Genomic DNA, 17540 nt, shown 5'->3' on the forward strand with positions numbered 1-17540 from the left:
GGGCAGTGGACTGGTGTTTCTCAGTTCAGTTCCTGCCATTGTGACTCAGGCTTGGGCCACCTGGGGGGCACCTTCCCTTCAGTGCATCACCCACCAGTTAAGACGCCGCCCAAGCCTTGCTGGTGCCAGCTGAGCACAGTGTGTGGCTGCTGCTGCCAAACCTTCTGCAAATGGAAGCTAAAGGCACCCGGTGAGGCGGAGCAATGAATGAGGGGCCTCAATGAGAGATGTGATGCCATATAAACTTCTATTGGAGTCTTATTTTAAAATACACCGACCCTGGCTTCACAGTGTGTGATCGGAAGGTATAAACGTAGCGTGAACCAAAAGAAGGTAGAGGGGAAATTAGACAGACATATAAAAGGAAACTGGTGATATTTGGAGCCTTGCAGGGCACAGACACATGCAGTGCACGGGGGGTAGATGGTGAGCTTTGTCAGCATTTCCTTCTGCCTATAAAAAAAGGGTGAATATTACGGTGTGATTCAGGAGCGGGGCACTGCGGCTCTGCAGAATACCTCCCTCTGCTCAGCATTCAGCGCAGCAAAAGTCTGTCCTTAACCAAACGGCGGTCACCCACATCCAGCCGAGAGCAAAACGAGCAACAAGGGGCCTCCTTCATCAGGAATTCTCTCAGATACGGCCGTTAGTGGTGTGAGGAACAAGACTCCAGCCCCGCGTTCCCGTACAGCGGCCGCTCCGGGCAGGGCTGCGCGATTCGGGCTCCCAGCACCGCGCCTGCGGGGTTCTGCGCTGCTGCTGCGCGGTTCCTTCTCGGGGGGGAGCGGCGCGGCCTCCAGGGCCGCATGCACGTGTGGGACGCGCGGAGCTGAGCCCAGCGCCCCTGGGCGGGCAGCGGTGCTCCGAGAGCCAAACCCCCGCGGGCGGGGCTCCTTTAACGGCCGCTTACCTCAGCCGGGCGGGACGACCCTCGGCCGGGCGCCGTTGCGCTGCCGGCGGCCCCGGTAAACGCGGCTCCCGATCTCGGTGCTCCCGACGGCCTCCGATAAACCCGTTTTTACTTCGGGGTGTAACGCGACGGCGCTGCGCGCTCCTCGTGGTGCCGGTAAGGCGGGCGCTTCCATAGCGATCCGCTGCTGTATGAGGGCTGCGTGAGGAGCTGCTGGGTTTCACTCAGGCGTTTGGGGCACGGCTTTGCTGGCAGCGAAGGAGAAGGATGTTTACCCAGTCAAGGTGGCAATTTCAGTTTATTGGAAGGCAGAGCGTTTATCTGAAGAAGCGCGGGGCTGCGATTGCTCATCCCGGCACTTACGACTCACCTACAGACTTGGCTGCTGTCAGCGTGTCGGTGTGAAGCCGAGGTGCTGCAGCAAAACGTTTCCATCCGAAGAACTCGAGGATTTAAATGAAACGTTTGTATGAATCTGTAGGAAGTCCCGGCTCAGGTCAGTGGAAGAGAACCCGCGTCCTCAACAGCGGGAGCGCTGCGTCCTCCCATCTGCGCTGCGGACATCGGATCTGGCTCTGGATTCTCAGCAGGGTTTCCCTACGCTGCAGACCCTCTCCTTCTCTCCTCGCCGTTCGTTGGTGTGTCCTTAACTCCATCTCCTTGGTGCTCTCACAGCTGTTGGCTGCCCCATCCGAATGTGTGCCACAGCAGTCTGCCACTGGAGAGGGGAGAGAAATCCACCTGCAAAAGGTGAGGAAAGTGTCAGTGTTGGGCTCTAGGAAGCCCCAGACGTTTCCATCCTGTCTCTTACCCCTCCCTTCTTCTTCATTTCTTTCTTCATCTCTGTTCCCCAAAGAAACAGATCTTGTTCTGCGTTTGTTCTGTTTGCTTACAGTTGACAGAGCTAAAAGGCAGATGGGACGAAGGGTGGTGAACAGGCTGGGGTGACACCCATGTGAGGTGGCTGGTTGGTTTCAGCAGCGTCAGAAACCCCGGGTAGGCAGCAGCAGTGGGCAGACAGCAGGCTGGGCGTGCAGGCAGCCTGAGCTGTGTGCCCTGGGCTACACCAGCACCTCTGCAGGCTGCCTGGCTGGCAGGAGCACATTGGGGAGCTCAGGCTGCAAAAGAGGTGCAGGACTTCAGGGCTGTGACAGCTGCTGGAATGCAGCAAGTAAAAAAGGCATCTTGGGGAGAAATAGCATGTGTTCTTCTCCCTTGAGAAGAAAATGAAGAGGCTTGAGAATTGCTGCTTCTATATACTGATTGTTCAAACGTCCTTGGTACAGCGTGTCCTTTCTGCTTCAGCTTCTGCTAAATTTTAGCTGTCACAAGGAGTTGAAGAAGTTTACTTTAAAATTGCAAGTGTGCAGTGCAGGAGGTGCAAAAGCAGAAATGAATGAGAAAAACCTTTGTCCTTTGCATGGGGGGTATTGAGGGTCTGTTCTGGTTCTCTTTTGCAGCAAGGCTTTTGGTTCTGGGCTTGCAGAGCATCTTTGAGAGGGAAAGGAGGAAGTATGCCTCTCCTTGAAGCACCATGTCCAAGTGTCTGTGACTCTGAGCTGTGTGCCAGTCTGCAGGGAGAGCCAGTGTAACATCCAGCTGCTGCTTAGGATTGCATCTGGTGCCACAGCTCAGCAGCGTTAGCAAGGAGAGTTAATTAATCAATCAGAAAGGACTGATGAAGGAAGGATTTTGAATTTTCTGAAGTTCTGAAATGATTTCTTTCCCACTTTTTAGGAACTGGTAAATGGTGATCGTTTCTGTGTAGGGAGCAAAATGCAATTTGCATGGATTGTAGCTGCCACAATTTGTTTGTTGATGTCCATCACAGCAGGTAAGATTTCATTTTTATGTATATAGCAATTAGCACTTAAAAGAAGCACTGGGTAATAAGTGTTTTCATTCAGACACACCAGTAAACATCTTTCTTATTAGAGAGAGCAAAATCTGATGCTCAGTTAGGTTTACTTTCCTTAAGAGCCCATTGGTGCACTGCTACCATTGAGTGTCTTCCCATTCTTCACGGCAACATTCATTAAACAGCAGTGAAAAAAAGCAGTTTAGATGAGTAGATTTTGCCCTGGGGGCTTTTTGGTGTGATCACTGGGAGTTAGGCTTTGGTTTCTGATCTCCATTTAATCCAACCAGTGAAGACTGGACAGTAATACATTGTGAGTTACAACTCAGAGACAAGAATCCTTATCCTTACGTGATAAACTTGGCACGACTGTCTTCCCAGAGGTAGCAAGTTTTATGAGATAAGCAATATATCCATTTGAAAGGTTTGTTCTCCCGTTCTGTTGCAGAAGCATGCAGTAAAGGAAATGTGTCTGCCAGCAAACTTCCCCACGGTGTTGCAGAAATATGTGAAAAAGGAAACATGACTGCTAACACTGCTGCTCACGTCCAGCCTGGAACCAACATTACCCTCTCATGCCAGCTAAAGCAACTGAAATACAGCGAGCAGTGCAAGATTGCTCTTTTCTTTAACAGTTCTGAACTGACTAGCAATTATGGCACTTCAGTAAGCAACACATTTCCAGTCAATACGTATGGCAAACACATGTTTACCTGCAAAATAGATTGTGAATACAAGAAAAAACTCATTTGTGGAATTGATATAGAGTCTGGAAGTAAGGAGAGTTTCACTGTTCCTTGTTCTTTCGGGTGTTCTGGGGTGCCTCTGAAGCAGAGGTTAGGAGCTCAGAGGGGTGGCCTCTCCTAGAGAAGGTGCTGTGTTGTATTGCTTTGATATCTGAAATGCTGCTGGCTGGAACCATGCAACACAACAGAGCCTTTCTCACCCTGAGTCCCAGCCCCCCATGGGGATGTGGGCATCTGGAGGGCTCTGTGTGATGTCTGTCTTGCTGCACCTGCTGTCTCTCACCTCTGACAAACCTCCCCTGCTGCTTTATATGTAGTGGCAACATTTGCATGTCAGCAGCTTGCTGCTCTCAACGTTTTAAAGGAAGAGGCTGATCAGAATATCTGCTTAAGATCCTCCAGATCAGCCAAGAAATGTGTCATGTATCCAGGATGGGACGGATGGCAACCTTACCTGCACCTGGGACAAAGGAAGGTTTACACACATGAACACTACGTATGTGATACAGTAAGTGACACGGGAAGTGAGTTCTTTAAAGCCTGTAATCGCATCTTAGGGGGTCTTTACGTTAGTTTTAGGTTGTTTGTTACAGGTTTACCCTTTATCAACTCACACAAGAGCTGCTTTCTGAATACAAGGCTGCCATGATCACCAAAGACCTTTTCTGGTTACAGCTGTGTGCTGCACAGCAGTAGTTTAGTTACTTCTGGATTAAGCACACTAAGAGAATACGCCACTTCATGGCTCCTTCATTGTAAAAGGAAGTTTAATAGTAGAAGTAGCCTTAAATTGGCTGCTGTTTGCCCATCGTGGGTCTTCTCTACGTAGAGATGTTGTGATTAGCAATGCCAGCACCAGGAAACCTCAGTCCTGATCCTCTCACTGTGTCTCACGGTTCAGCGAAGGAGATGGAGAGAGAACTTTTCCAAACTGTGTTATTTTTGCTTCCTCTTAAGGAACCAACAGTGCTGTAGCTCTCTCTGGCTTTGCTGAGCTTTCCCTGAAATAGACTGCAGGCCTCTGCAGCAAGCCTTGAGCAAGGAACAGACGGATTTATCTGTCACAGTGTACAAAAGGGTATTAACCAAGGGCTTTCCTTCTGTTCTAGGCTATCAGATGGGACTGACACCTCGTGCTTTTCAGAAGAAAGTCTGAGTAACAAGTTTGGCTGGCTGGTCCTGAGTACAAAGTTGAATTTTGAAGCTACTTACAGACTTGTGGTTGTCGCCTCCAACAAGCTAGGAAGTGCTTTTTCTCAGCCACTTAAGTTCATGCTAATAGATGTAGGTAAGTGCCTTGCTTACCTTCTTTCAGTCAGCACTGGCTGTTTAGAGAAAGTGCAAACTGAGCACTCTGTCTTTGCTGTTCAAATCTGTCAGAGGAGGTATCCATCCACCCATCCATCCATCCATCCATCCATCCATCCATCCATCCATCCATCCATCCATCTCAATCACCCGTTCTATTTACCTAGCCCTCCTTTACTTGCTGTGATGCACATCTGAGTGCTGCTTCTTTGTTTTGTTTCTGTTTTTGCTGCCAGTGAAACCACATCCTCCAAACTTTTTAGTGGAATTTGAAAACTCTGCAACAAATTGCACCTTGTTCTGGCACAGTGAAGTCCGAGGGCAGCACTGCAGAGTGAGATACCGTCCAGTTAGCAGTTCCACCTGGAACATGGTAATCCTCTTCTGAAGAATAAATTAAACTATGATCCTTGGATGCTCCTTTATAATTGTTATTTCTCTCTCAGGTCTGCTCTGTAGCATCTTAATTAAGAAAAACTATTGCCCGCTCCTCTAAGCCTCTATTGCTGGTCTGATACTGCAGGTATCAGATAAGACACCTGATAAGATAACTGATAATGAAGGTGCAACACTTAGCATGAAAAAAAGAAACACAAAACAACCTGCCATATATCAAGTATAAAGCACAACAAATCAGAGCTTATTTTGGCACACCACTACTAAAATGTGGTCATTTCTGCTCATTGTAGCTCAAGGCTTTGGGTGCACATTTTCCAAATGCTTGTGTCTTCTTTAATGCTGGTTGGAATCCTTAGCTTGTATTTTAAGTGCTAAAATGAAGGAACTGCTTGAAGTTGAGTAAAATGCATGAACATAGAACTCCTTATTAACTCCTATAATAATATATAGGAGTTAATATAAACTCCTGTTTCCCTGTGAGCTTAATGTTACATGTCCTTTATCTTCACTGAAGGTTGAAAATTTAGAGAGTGAAAAATGCAGCCTTCACGGTCTGGAGCCTCATACAGAGTATGAATTTCAAGTGAGCTGTAAAATTCATCCTGAGAGGGGACTGTGGAGTAACTGGAGTGCATTCCGATCCCAGACTCCAGAAGCAGGTAATATGATTTGTTATACCAAGCCTATGTAGCTAATGAATCCTAGAATGGCCTGGGTTGCACAGGAGCACAACGCTCATCAGTTCCAACCCCCTGCAGTGTGCAGGTCGCCAACCAGCAGCCCAGGCTGCCCAGAGCCACATCCAGCCTGGCCTTGGATGCCTGCAGGGATGGGGCATCCACAGCCTCCTTGGGCAGCCTGTGCCAGTGCCTCACCACCCTCTGGGGGAACTCAGAACACTGTTTGCTTTTTGCTCCTGGTGAGAATCTGTAAATCCAGAAACAAAGCCAGCAGGGAAGTAAACTTCTATAACAGAACAGGTCTTTTTTGTGAACGGAAAACAATCAGTTCACGTTTCTGATGAAGCAGGAATTTCAGGAGGTCATTGAGAAGTTCTGAAGGATGTATTCTTTCCACATGATTGAAGGTTGGAGGAAATTTCTGTGCCTTGCGCAGGGGGTTTGCAGCCTGTCACACTGCTGCACATCTGGAAAAGCCAGAGAAATTTGTGCTGCTTAACTGGGAAAAGGAAAACGTTTCGTATTGGTTTCTATCAAAGCATTTGCAGAATTACTGCAGCAATCCCACACAAAAGGCAGCACGGCTGGCAGGGGACACTCAGTCACTGAGGAACATCACGTTTGGGACACGCTGGGTTCATGAGCCTGCTGGACACTTTGCTGAGGAGCTGGGCCCAGAAAACTGCTTCTTCTGGTTCAGTTCAGTTACAGGTTGTGACAAAATGGTTTAAATCTGCTGATTCATCTTTTCCTGAGTAAAGAAAATATTTTGTTTAGAGAATTGGCAGCTAGCTCTCTCCTCTAAACAGTGCAGTCACTGGAGATCTCTGCAGCCTTAATGGGTGAGGACTTGGCATTTCACAGCGCTACCCCATCACGAATGAGAACATGAGAGCACAGCATTTCTGCTTGGTGGGACTGCACAGCAGAGTCCAGGGGACGCAGCACAGACACGAGCTCAATTCTCCTCTTTTACACCAATTCTAACACCAGAAGCCTTCTGTCAGATGCAGGTCCTCATCTGCACACCCAACTCCTGCATGTTCTTATGGAAGAAGAAAGCTTCTCAAGAAGAATCTCAGTGCAGATGCGTTGCCTTCTTTGGCATCCCCCCCTTTCATCTCGTGGTTGGCTTTCATTGCTCTTTTCTTGTGAATTACTATAAGCTCTCCAGGCTCCTCCATCTATTACTCATGCTGTTTACCACTTCTGCCAGCAACAGTTTCTGTAAGAAGCATTGATTGATGCAAAAGGTGCGAACTTCTTCCCTCCCCCACCTTCCTCTCAACAGTTTTCTTAACCTTTTCAATGCACTCAGCGTTGCTATGGTGTCTGTGGTCATCACCCCTCTTTCCCCAGCCAGTGCTGCAGAGTAAGATTCTCCTCAACTGCTCAGGGAATGTTTCTGGTGAGGGAGGTGAGGCTGCAGACGATGAGCCAAACGTACATAATTCTTTCTCTTCTTCAAAATAGCTGAAGTTTTCACACTCCTTTGGCCTTCGGCGAATTCAAGACTGCACCTTTTATACTTAGAAGGGTTTTTTTTTCCCCATGTTTTCCAGGCCACAAAACTTGCTTTCTGCAGACACTTCAGTGACGCGAGCCTTTCTTTTCCACCTGATTTCTGTGGTCCATGTGTGAAAAGAGCCCTAAAATCTGGGCTGCCGTTCAACAGAGACAACCTGTTTGTTTTCTTCCCTCCTGCTTTGAACTTGCCCCCTGCTCACAGTGAGTGCATTCTGCTTGCATTTCTTCTGTGCATCCCATGGTTTCATAGAATCATAAAATCGAGGTTGGAAACAACCTGCAAGATCAAGGTTTGTTTTCTGTTGTTTTCTTTCTTTTTTTTCTATTTCCACTCACTATTATAAGCAGGGCAAATAGTCCTTAACATTGCTGGCACTGAGGATTTTTTCTGTCTTTGCATTTAAGAAATAGCAGGCAGCCTCAGCCCCAGTCTAAATAGGGCTGTGCATCAGTTGCCTGCTGTTAGGTTATTAGAAACACTGCTTTGATTTTGATGAGTTGATTGTGCTCAAGGACCTTGAGGAGCCAAGCTTTGTCACACTGCCTTTCTTCGTATCTCTTTATCCAACTCCGAATTGTTGGAGCATGTTGTTTATTAGCTTTTGCAGTCAAAAACAGTAGGGTTCAGTGAGTATCATTTTAAACATCGAGGGATTTCAGGAAGCATCTTCCTTGCACCTTCATTCACCTCAACTTTTGTGCAAAGATGAGAGCTAATACTGTCCCTTTGATTTATAGGCTTTCTTGGAAGTCAGTGGTTCCTGAGTGCAAGATAAAGGCTCAGGCAGACCAGAACCCCTCTTACTGAGATGGTTTCTTCTTTGTGACTATGGCCATTGGGCAGTCAGCACTGCAGCTGAACTCCAGCTGTAATAGCAAATATAAGCTCAAAATACAAAACGATGCTTTTAGGACTACAGCACTTGCATGATTTCTGAGGTTCCAAATCACAGAATCACAGAATTGTAGGGGTTGGAAGGGACCTCCTGAGATCATCGAGTCCAACCCCTCTGCCAAAGCAGATTCCCTACAGCAGGTCGCACAGGTCAGCATTTTGTGGACTATTTGATGTCTTGTTTGCTGCAAAACACCATCATTAATTCTGTTTCTTTTCTTTCCCAACCAGTGCCTACTGGGCTCTTAGATGTCTGGTACAAAAAGCAGGATATAGACTCTCAAATGCAGAACATTTCTCTTTTTTGGAAGGTAAGTTAAGGGAAACTTAGCCTATGCAGAAATAATGAGCAGCTTTGGAGGGGGAACCATATGTAATGTGTTTGCAGGAAAGGACTTGAACCAGGGCACAGCAGTGCTTTGTCCAGAGATATGCAATTACTCAGAATAACTCTACTACCCAAGACCTTCCTCATTTTCTACCTTATTGTATACAGTCAGAACACAAATCATTGGAGGAAAGGGGGATGCTGTGCCCCAGGTGATCAGTAGGCAGCTTCACATGCGTGCCTTGGACTATGAACTCCTTTTAGAGGAGCTTCTGTTCTGAGATGAAGAGCAGGGTGATGAAGAACGGGGGAGATAGAGGAGCTGAGTCATTGTAACTGGCTCTCCCTTAAGGTAACCAAATTCTGTACAGCTTTAAAAAGGCTGGATATAGCCTGGGTAATTTCAGCTGCTCTGTCCACATTGGTGCTTTGCCCATGGTCAGCTGAATCCCTTGTTATACTGCAGAAGCAGACAGAAAACGTCTCTGTACAGGTGTGAAGCAGGAGATGGGCACACACAGAATAGTTGGCCAATGATACAGCTGTAGATCTGAAACTGGACAAGCTCAGAGCAAGTGTTTCCATACAGAAAGGGCAGAGCTTTCAGAAAGCTGGTGAATGAGGCCCTACAAGAAAGTGACTTTTTCCTTATCAAAAAACCATAGAATGGATTGGGTTGGAAGGGACCCCAAGGATCATCAAGTTCCAACCCCCCACGACACTCAGGGCCACCAACCTCCCCATTTCACAGCAGCCCAGGCTGCCCAGGGCCCCATCCAACCTGGCCTTCAACACCTCCAGGGATGGACGGGGCATCACAGCCTCTCTGGGCAGCTGTTCCAGCACCTCACCGCTCTCACAGCAAAGAACTTCCCCCTGACATCCAACCTACATCTTCCCTCCTTCAACTTCAAACCATTTCCCCATATCCAACCTAAATCTCCCCTCTTTAAGTTTGGAGCCATTTCCCCTTGTCCTATCAGCACAGACCCTGCTGCAGTGAAAGTAAGTTCGTTTTTAGGCAGCAAGGAGCTGAAGAGCTTCACTAGACTGGAATTACACGGGAAAAATCAGAAATAAGAAATAGATATGCAACCTCTAGAAGGAATCTCAGCTAAAATGTATGCTCTTGTCACTACCATTAGGGAATTAATTCACTTCAGTTACAATTTTGCTTTAAAACAAACAAACCCAGCAATCAAATATGAAGACATCTGACGCTACATAGAAGAAGGTAATAGATTTAATGAGGGAGAGACTGCAAGGGTCCTTCTTTCTGAGAGCTGCAGCTGGTAGTGGGAAACTCCATTTAGCAGCTGAACACTACGAAATGGAAAACATCTTTGTGCAAGCACCAAGTTGTTGGAAAGCCATGTTTCTTTCCACTTTTAAGAGAGGAGAAAGTAAAAACCGATTGTTTGTTACCAAAGAACATTAGCTGCTATTTGCTATTGTCCAGCAAGTGATGCAGTCGCTGTAAGGAATTTCTTTACTATGATGGGAACAAAAAGGGAGGAATAAAATACCTTCAAATGAAAGTTCCTCTCTTAAGTTGGGTAGCATGAGCATTCGAACTAGGGAGGAGCTTTGAAGCCACCATCTGCCACGAGCCTGTATATTAAAGGGCTGATAGTGGCAGACCGATGGTAGCACAGAGCTGGTAGCAAATCTGGTGATCTTTCTGACTTTTTAATGATGATCACCAGCTCCTAGGAGGCACTGAAACCTTACTTTGGACTTAATCTTTCCTGGAAAGGAAAAAAAAATGTGTTGATTCATTCATGCCAGGAAATAACAAGTGTCCCAACCGCCTTCACGGCAGGTTCTGAAATGAGGCTTTGCCTCCTTCATCGCCTCACGTGGAAAAGGCTCTGCAGTTGTTGCTCGTTGGGAATCTCACAATGAATGGGCAAAAACAAAACCATCCGCAGGCAGATGTTTGTGAGCTCCTCCTTGCTCAGGAGGGTCTGTAAGTGTAACAGAAATCTCTCTTCTGAGAGAAGGTCCGGTTCTAAGCAGGTGGAGGATTTGGTTCCCGGTGGCCAAATCAGCTGAACAAACCACTCACTGTCAGTGGCTGAAGAGAAGCCTTTTGTTTTCCTGCACTTTACCCCCCCACGTGGAATGCTGCTACTGCAGCTATGTGACACACGTTTGTCCTGCAGAGGGGCAGCAAACTGGAATATCTGGCTGTCTGAGCACAGGAAGCCAAACCAGTGCCTCCTTCCCTGAGCAGCCTTAAAACATCAGTTTGCTACCATCAGAATTTTCTGCAGGACAATCCATGTAATCCATACAATTCCAGGCTTTTGCCTTGACTAGAAACATAGCAAGCACATCTTCTTTGCAGGCTCTGCAGAAGTCGGAGGCAAGAGGAAAAATCCTGCATTACACAGTGACCTTTGAAGCACTAAGCCATGGGGAGCCCAAAGCAACAGAAACAAATGCGACCACACAAACCAGTTACACCAAAGCTGCTCCAAAGATGGACTACAAGATAACAGTCACTGCTGATAACTCGAGGGGAAGCTCACCTCCTGCATCCATCCTGACCAACCTGAGCATCCAAGGTAAAGCCTTCCACTGTTCTCAGCCACTGGAAATCACCTCAGCTCTGCTTTGCAGTGCTCACAGCTACGTGCCACAGAAGCATTCAGATTCTGCCACTTGGTGCTCCTTCGTGTTGATCTGCACACATCTCCAGGGATCCGCAGTGACCGCAGTTCAGATCCACTCACAAACGTGGTCAAGGACTGCAGTGTGGTTTCCTGATGAGCCAAGTTGCCCTCAATCAGCACTGCCATAACTTTAACCCCTCCTGCTGACAGTGCAAGCCACCCAGGCGCCTGACAAAGCAGACATCTAACTATGACAAAAAAGAAGAGTAATGGCTTCTTTTCATTTGTTTTGTACGAGGGAAGGCAGAACTGAAGGGAGCATGATGGTAAGGGGTGAAACGTGGTAAAAACCAGGTATCAAACTTACCACGTCACCTTAAGGCTGAGGCAAATCTGTGCTGACGGTGTGGTTTCTGTTTGGCTGTTCTCTCTCCCATGACAGATTTGCCCTCTCCTCGGAACGTCTCTGCTGTGGCGATGGGAAATAACAGCATCTTGGTCAGCTGGAAACCTCCCATTAAATCCACTGCATCCATCAATGGCTATGTTGTGGAATGGATAAACACCCACAGGAAGAACAGCCTGGAGCCCCATCCAAGCTGGATAAGACTTGTTGCATCCAACCTGTCTATAGTGATACCAGGTGAGCAGCACAGAGAAGCAGGATATTGTTGATGTACTATTTTAATTGTGAAAGCCTTTTAAGGAACAAGTCAGACTCTAATTGTTACTAATTCAGCATAAGAGACTGTCATGTTTAAAGCCTTTTACATGGGAGGAAAAAAAACGAGTGGTTTGGCAGTCCCTCAAATGAGATTTGCCTGGTAAGTGCAATGCCTCAGAAAAAAATAAATAAAATCAGTCCTTCTGAAATGCAGTAAGACAAAGATCAGAGATTTAAGAATAGAATCATAGGACGGCTTGTGTTGGAAGGGACCTCAAGGATCAAGAGCATTCCCATCTCCTAGTTTTCATAGAATCCCAGCATGGCCTGGGTTGCAAAGGAGCACAACGCTCATCAGTGCCAACCCCTGCTGTGTGCAGGTCACCAACCAGCAGCCCAGGCTGCCCAGAGCCACATCCAGCCTGGCCTTGGATGCCTCCCATTGTTGGTCACTGACCCAAACGGAACTACAGCAGCAATATTCTTTATCCTAGATGGCTTCAAAGTTGCAATTAGAGTGCTGCTGCTATTCCAGTTAGTCCTTCCTACCTTGTCTTGGTGCTGTGCCTCCCAGGGTTTTAAATCCCTGCTCTCAAGCAAGCAGGAAAAAAAATAACACATTCATGCCATTACTTTGTACCTTTTTCAAGAAAGGAAAACATTAATTACTGTCGCTCTTCCATAACCCACGTTAAGGCCTGGGGATAGATCTGAGCAGGTGAATATTTTAGCCCTAACTGTGAATATTTTAGTGGGATAATTATTTCTGTTTCTTCATGCAGAGCACATAGAAGATAACGTGTGCTATCACATTAGTGTGTTTGCGCTGTATCAGGACAGAGCTGGGCAAGCCAAATCAGTGAGGGGATACTCGAGAGAAAAAGGTAACACAGTGATTCTCTTTCACATCTTTTAAAGCCAGCTTAAACTGCTCAGCATTAAAAGTTGTGTGTTATGTTATGTTTTGTAGCACCATCAGCTGGGCCACAAGTGTCCACAAAGCCACAGACAAACGGCCTCTTGGTTTGGTGGGAAGAAATCCCTTCCCACCAGCAGATGGGCTGCATCACACAGTACAATATATACCTGCAAAAAAAGAACAGTAACGTGGATCCTTACGTCTATGGTAGGAACCTGGTAAAAACAACGTGATGTGCAAGTGCTGTTTATTGAGGGGAGAGGGGTGGTGAAGAAAGAGGCTGCAGGAAGGAGCCCCAGGCAGCTCACCTGGCAGCAAGATCCAGTTCTCTGCTACAGCTGCTCACGAACAGGGCTGCATTTTCATACTCATATGTTAAGGTAGACAATTCTCAGTTATTCTGAATGAAAAAAAATTCTCCCCCACTTTTTTTTTTTTTTCTTTTTGTTATTTTCATGAGTCAGAGCGCTGTAATTATCGGCAGGGTGCGAATAACAGACTTGCTAAGAGCTGTATTCAACAAACAAAATCAGCACGGTGAGACACAGCAGGTAACAGGCACTGCCTTCCTGCACTTGGATGCCCTCCCTGTGCACGGCCTTTTTCTCCACGTGTGTAACTGCCCTCCAGGACAAGAAACGCTTTTTCTTCTCTCATTCAGGAGCTGCACGGCAGCTTTTAATGGATGTTTTGTAGTTCCACCGTGCAAACCTCATTTTAGATTTAGACACTGATTTACCAAACTACAATAGTCCAAGGACAGGGCAGCCAGTGCTGTGCAGCATCTGTTCTACTGTGTGCAGTGGGACAGGTCTCAGAACAGCCCCAATGGCCTGAGCTCTCCTATAGCCCCTCCTATAGCCCTTCCAAGGACTCACTGACATAGACAAGGAGGTTACTTACAGCAATAGAGAACTTCTGCATGTTCCGGCTTCTGGAAACACAATTCTTAGAGCTAAATGCAGTAAGAACACATGCTAGGATTTTTATTTGCTTTTCCCTTTTTTTCTTTCAGCCATTTGTAATACAACATCCCAGCATTCGTTTTACATCACAGATCTACAGAGTGGGGAGTGTTATGTCCTGTGGATGACAGCACTGACAGATGCTGGAGAAAGCCCCTGGGGAAACAGCGAGCTGGTCTGCTTGGAAAGTAAGGAGCCTGCTGGGGGAGAGGGACCAACAGAGTCCTGTGTGTGGTCCCTGCTTCTGCACTGCCCAGGGGCTGCAAAAACAAATTTGTGCCCTGTGTCAGTGGGAGGTTCAGTTCTAGAAGGTCAGCAATCACGTATTTTGGATTATGCACTGCCTACCTCAACAGTTGCAGACATTCTAATGTTATAAAGTACTGTTGTGCTCAAATGTCAGCGCTTCATTCAGTTCCCTGATTTAAAACCTCAAACTTCTGGTATTCTTTACAAGCTCAAGCTATGAGTGCTGTCCAGATTGAGCTAGAGTAAACTTTTCCTCATTAAAACAAGGTTAAAATGTCCGTTCCTTGTTCCAGGTGCAGTGGACTGGATTATTGTGCTCACCTGCAGCTTCTTCATACTCTCAGCCTGCATTTGCTCCCTGCGTCCTGCAAGAAAACTGTGAGTGGATCGATGCATTGCATTCCAGTAACGCGTGGGAGTTTTGCTAGAGGGCATATTAACGAGCTCTGGGGACATCTTGGGGAACAGGGAGGATTGTTTTGAACAAAGGTTTTGGATAATGAGAGTGGTAACAACACCACACTGTGTGAGATAGCTATAGATAGCTATAGTTCACATCATGAGTTTGTAACAGAGATCTTAAGGCCAGCTTCCACTGAACCCGAGCTGGTACAAACCTTGGTCACTTCCTGAGAAGGAAGTCAGAGCCTGTGACAAAAAGCCCTTTTTCTTTAAAGCAACATAAACACGTCCCCAACCCGATTTTCCAGGGCTGAGTTCATGGCCGTGCTGAGCACGCTCTGCTGTTAGTCATGCACACCTAATGAGGGCTGGCTGCAGGACGATGCTGTGCTGCACTGGTTTTTGCTAAGTCAGTACTTGCTCAGTGTTACCTCACTGCTGGCTTTGCACCTGGAAATATTAGCATCTGGAACAGCCAAAACCAAACACGCTGGAGACTACAGACCAGTGGGCAACAATATGTGCTCATAAGTGGAGTCCTGGCCAGAAGCATTTGAAAAAGTGGAAACTCCATGCTGCGCAGTTTCCAATCAGCCAAAATTGCTGCGTCCTCAGAAACTTGGGCAGGCTCTGCCAGTCCCACCCAGCCTGAGTTTCTGCTATTCTGTAGTAACGCAGACTCATCACGCAGAACCTTCAGTAATTGCACTCACAAACAGCACATTCCAGCTCAGCAGAACTCGCAGGTATTGGCATTTGTGCTTTTAACTTCACTTGTTCCACCCGCAGATCACTCTTGCTCTTTTCTGCCGCTGTACCTCAGTGGTACAACAAAGCCATTCCAGATCCAGCTAACGCTACATGGGCTAAGAACGACAAGTCTAGGAAGGTAAATCAGACCTTTTTTTTTTCCTTCTAACCCCATCATCTTCAGCAGAAAAAGCAGTCAGAGCTACGCAAATCAGTCGCCTCTTAACAGAGCAAGTCCTGCACTTTCTGGCACGGAAGCAGCTCCGTTCTGTATTGTGTTACACGTAGTGTGCATCACACACACACTGCAGAACTGTGCAGGGCCATTTGCTGCTTAGCAGTGGTGGAGATGCCTGCATTTCGGGGCTGGGTGGGAGGGCACAAGGCACCGAGTGCAGGATTAATGAGCGCTGCTGTACGCGTGCCCCCCCAGCAGGGTGAGCTGAGCGTGCCTTCCAGTCTGCTCTTACACAACACCAGCAGTTTTGAAGAGCCTGAAACAACAGAAGTAGAGGAAAGCTTTGTGCAGACAGACAGGCTCATCTTCAGCAGCAGCAGCAATCGTGACTGGCAACTGAAAAGCAGCTTTGAGAAGCAGGAGTCGGAGTACAGGCCTCTACCCAGCACCACAGATGGAGACGGTTACGAGCATCAGCTTCCCGACTTGTACAAGAAGATGGTGCTGGAAGTGACAGAGCAAACACAACCCGTTTCTGAGTACATTGCTACTCCAATTACTGACAGAGCTACAGCCTACCTGCCCTCAGCCATCTCACCTCTTGTCACAGACACTACTGAAGAAGACCCTGAACTTGAGTATAATCCCATCTCTGTCTTCCCAACAACTTTTTTGCCACCAGAATTTTCCTACGGAGGGAAACTGAATTTGGATACGGTGAGACTGAACTGCAGCTCTTTCACAAGGTAGGCTGTCAGGGTGGCACATCAGCCTGGCCCGGATGTTTGCACTTTAGCCAAGTCCTGCAATGTGTTTCGTTGCAGTTAGGACAGCAACTTGCACGTCACACCTTCAGGTAACACAACCCAACTCACAAACCTTTCCAGGTTCTAAGTCATGCCTTACTTCACAGCGCAGCAGCTCTTCACCCAGAGCACGCTCAAGGTAGAATTAAAGACAAAAGTCCAAATTGCTGGGGCTGTCGGCAGGCTTCTCGAGATTAATTGCTCAGGCTGCCTGCAGAGAGCTAGAGCTGCCTCAGGTTCCTGCCCCCCTGCCTGAACACAAGGCTGGTTTGAACTCCACCAGACAAGCTAAAAATCATCCAAAATATTGCTCGTCCAGGAACAGCAAGGATGTATTTCAGTAAGGTCAGACCTCAGCAGCTGACCAGGTCATGGTTGCACTGCGCTCCAGCTGCACACAGCAGGTCAGAAATGCGACATCTGAGAATCTTTTGCCAAGCCGACATGCTCAGTATCCAGCAGACAGCATTCCTCACTACTGCCTTCATACAGACACACCTTTCAGCCCCACTGACAATGGTGCTACAGCCCCACGAGGGCACTGAAGGATCCCTAACTTGATTGAACTTTTCAGCCCTGCTGCAAAACCAGTCAGAGCAAACCTGCCTTCAGGGCTCAGCACAGAAGGGATCCTCACCAGAAATAAAGAAGCAGGCACCATGTGCACACAGTAAGTCAGATGGGCTGCTGAGAATTTTAATGATTTATTGAAGTATTCTAATTACAGGCTTGAAGTATGTGTTACACATTTAATGACTTTGTTTACTACGTGCGTATATTATTTATAAATAGAATGTTGGAAACCTGAAATTTGGTTGTTGTTGTTTTCTCTGGTCAAGCTCAAGTGCTAGGCTGCAGGCAGGCACAGAATAAAGCACCTTTAATGACAAAGCTGGAGGTTTGTGGCTGGAGAAGGTCGTCCAGATTTGAGCTCATCTGGAGCAGAACGCTTTGCCTCCTCCCATGAGGATTCAGGTGGCTGCTCCCACCCACAGCTGGCTGGCTGAACAAGCTGTTAAGCAGTGGCATAGACCCAGGACAAAAGCCTTGCATGACACTCAGTGCACCTGTACTAACAGAGCCATGAGGTGACCCTTAGCTGCAAGCATCACCCTTCTAAACTGCAACACAAACATACCTGCATCTCGAGGCTGCTACTTCGAGACCACATCCTTTCCCACTGCATTTCACTTGAAATAAAAAAGTAAACCAAAGCATTGGGGAGAGCTCTACTTGCTGTTTTCTACAGGGGTTCCACAAACTCCTGTGATCCAAATCCAAACATTCGGCACGATACCACTGTGATTTTTTAACACCTGAACACACTGCCTTCTAGCT

General features: G+C 47.2%; 1 protein-coding gene across 2 annotated transcripts; it reads left to right on the forward strand.

The window, feature by feature from the left end:
• Positions 1–931: 931 nt before the first annotated feature.
• IL12RB2 (interleukin 12 receptor subunit beta 2) lies at positions 932–17028 on the forward strand. Of its 2 annotated transcripts, none has more exons than XM_042819562.1 (16): positions 932–1660; positions 2648–2744; positions 3217–3543; positions 3908–4022; positions 4624–4802; positions 5059–5195; positions 5736–5880; positions 8555–8634; positions 11002–11221; positions 11712–11912; positions 12716–12817; positions 12904–13059; positions 13868–14005; positions 14360–14444; positions 15258–15357; positions 15655–17028. In XM_042819562.1, exons 1-16 carry the CDS (start codon positions 1367–1369, stop codon positions 16144–16146), a joined length of 2868 nt encoding a protein of 955 aa, XP_042675496.1. In that variant the 5' UTR covers positions 932–1366; the 3' UTR covers positions 16147–17028. The 2 variants fall into 2 exon arrangements, with proteins under 2 accessions (XP_042675496.1, XP_042675495.1); XM_042819561.1 differs by having other exon boundaries at positions 933–1660; positions 15652–17028.
• The last annotated feature ends 512 nt before the right edge of the window (positions 17029–17540 follow it).

This window comes from Centrocercus urophasianus, unplaced genomic scaffold (genome assembly GCF_019232065.1).
Source record: "Centrocercus urophasianus isolate 14NV4802_14NV808 unplaced genomic scaffold, USGS_Curo_1.0 seq_18, whole genome shotgun sequence".
Classification (NCBI taxonomy): Eukaryota; Metazoa; Chordata; class Aves; order Galliformes; family Phasianidae; genus Centrocercus; species Centrocercus urophasianus.

Excerpts from the sequence above, each read along its gene's own strand:
- IL12RB2 (XM_042819561.1), top strand. The coding sequence starts at position 1,367 with ATGAAACGTTTGTATGAATCTGTAGGAAGTCCCGGCTCAGGTCAGTGG. Across the intron at positions 5,196-5,735 it reads GCAGTTCCACCTGGAACATG|GTTGAAAATTTAGAGAGTGA; the intron begins GTAATCCTCTTC and ends TCTTCACTGAAG. Across the intron at positions 5,881-8,554 it reads ATCCCAGACTCCAGAAGCAG|TGCCTACTGGGCTCTTAGAT; the intron begins GTAATATGATTT and ends TTTCCCAACCAG.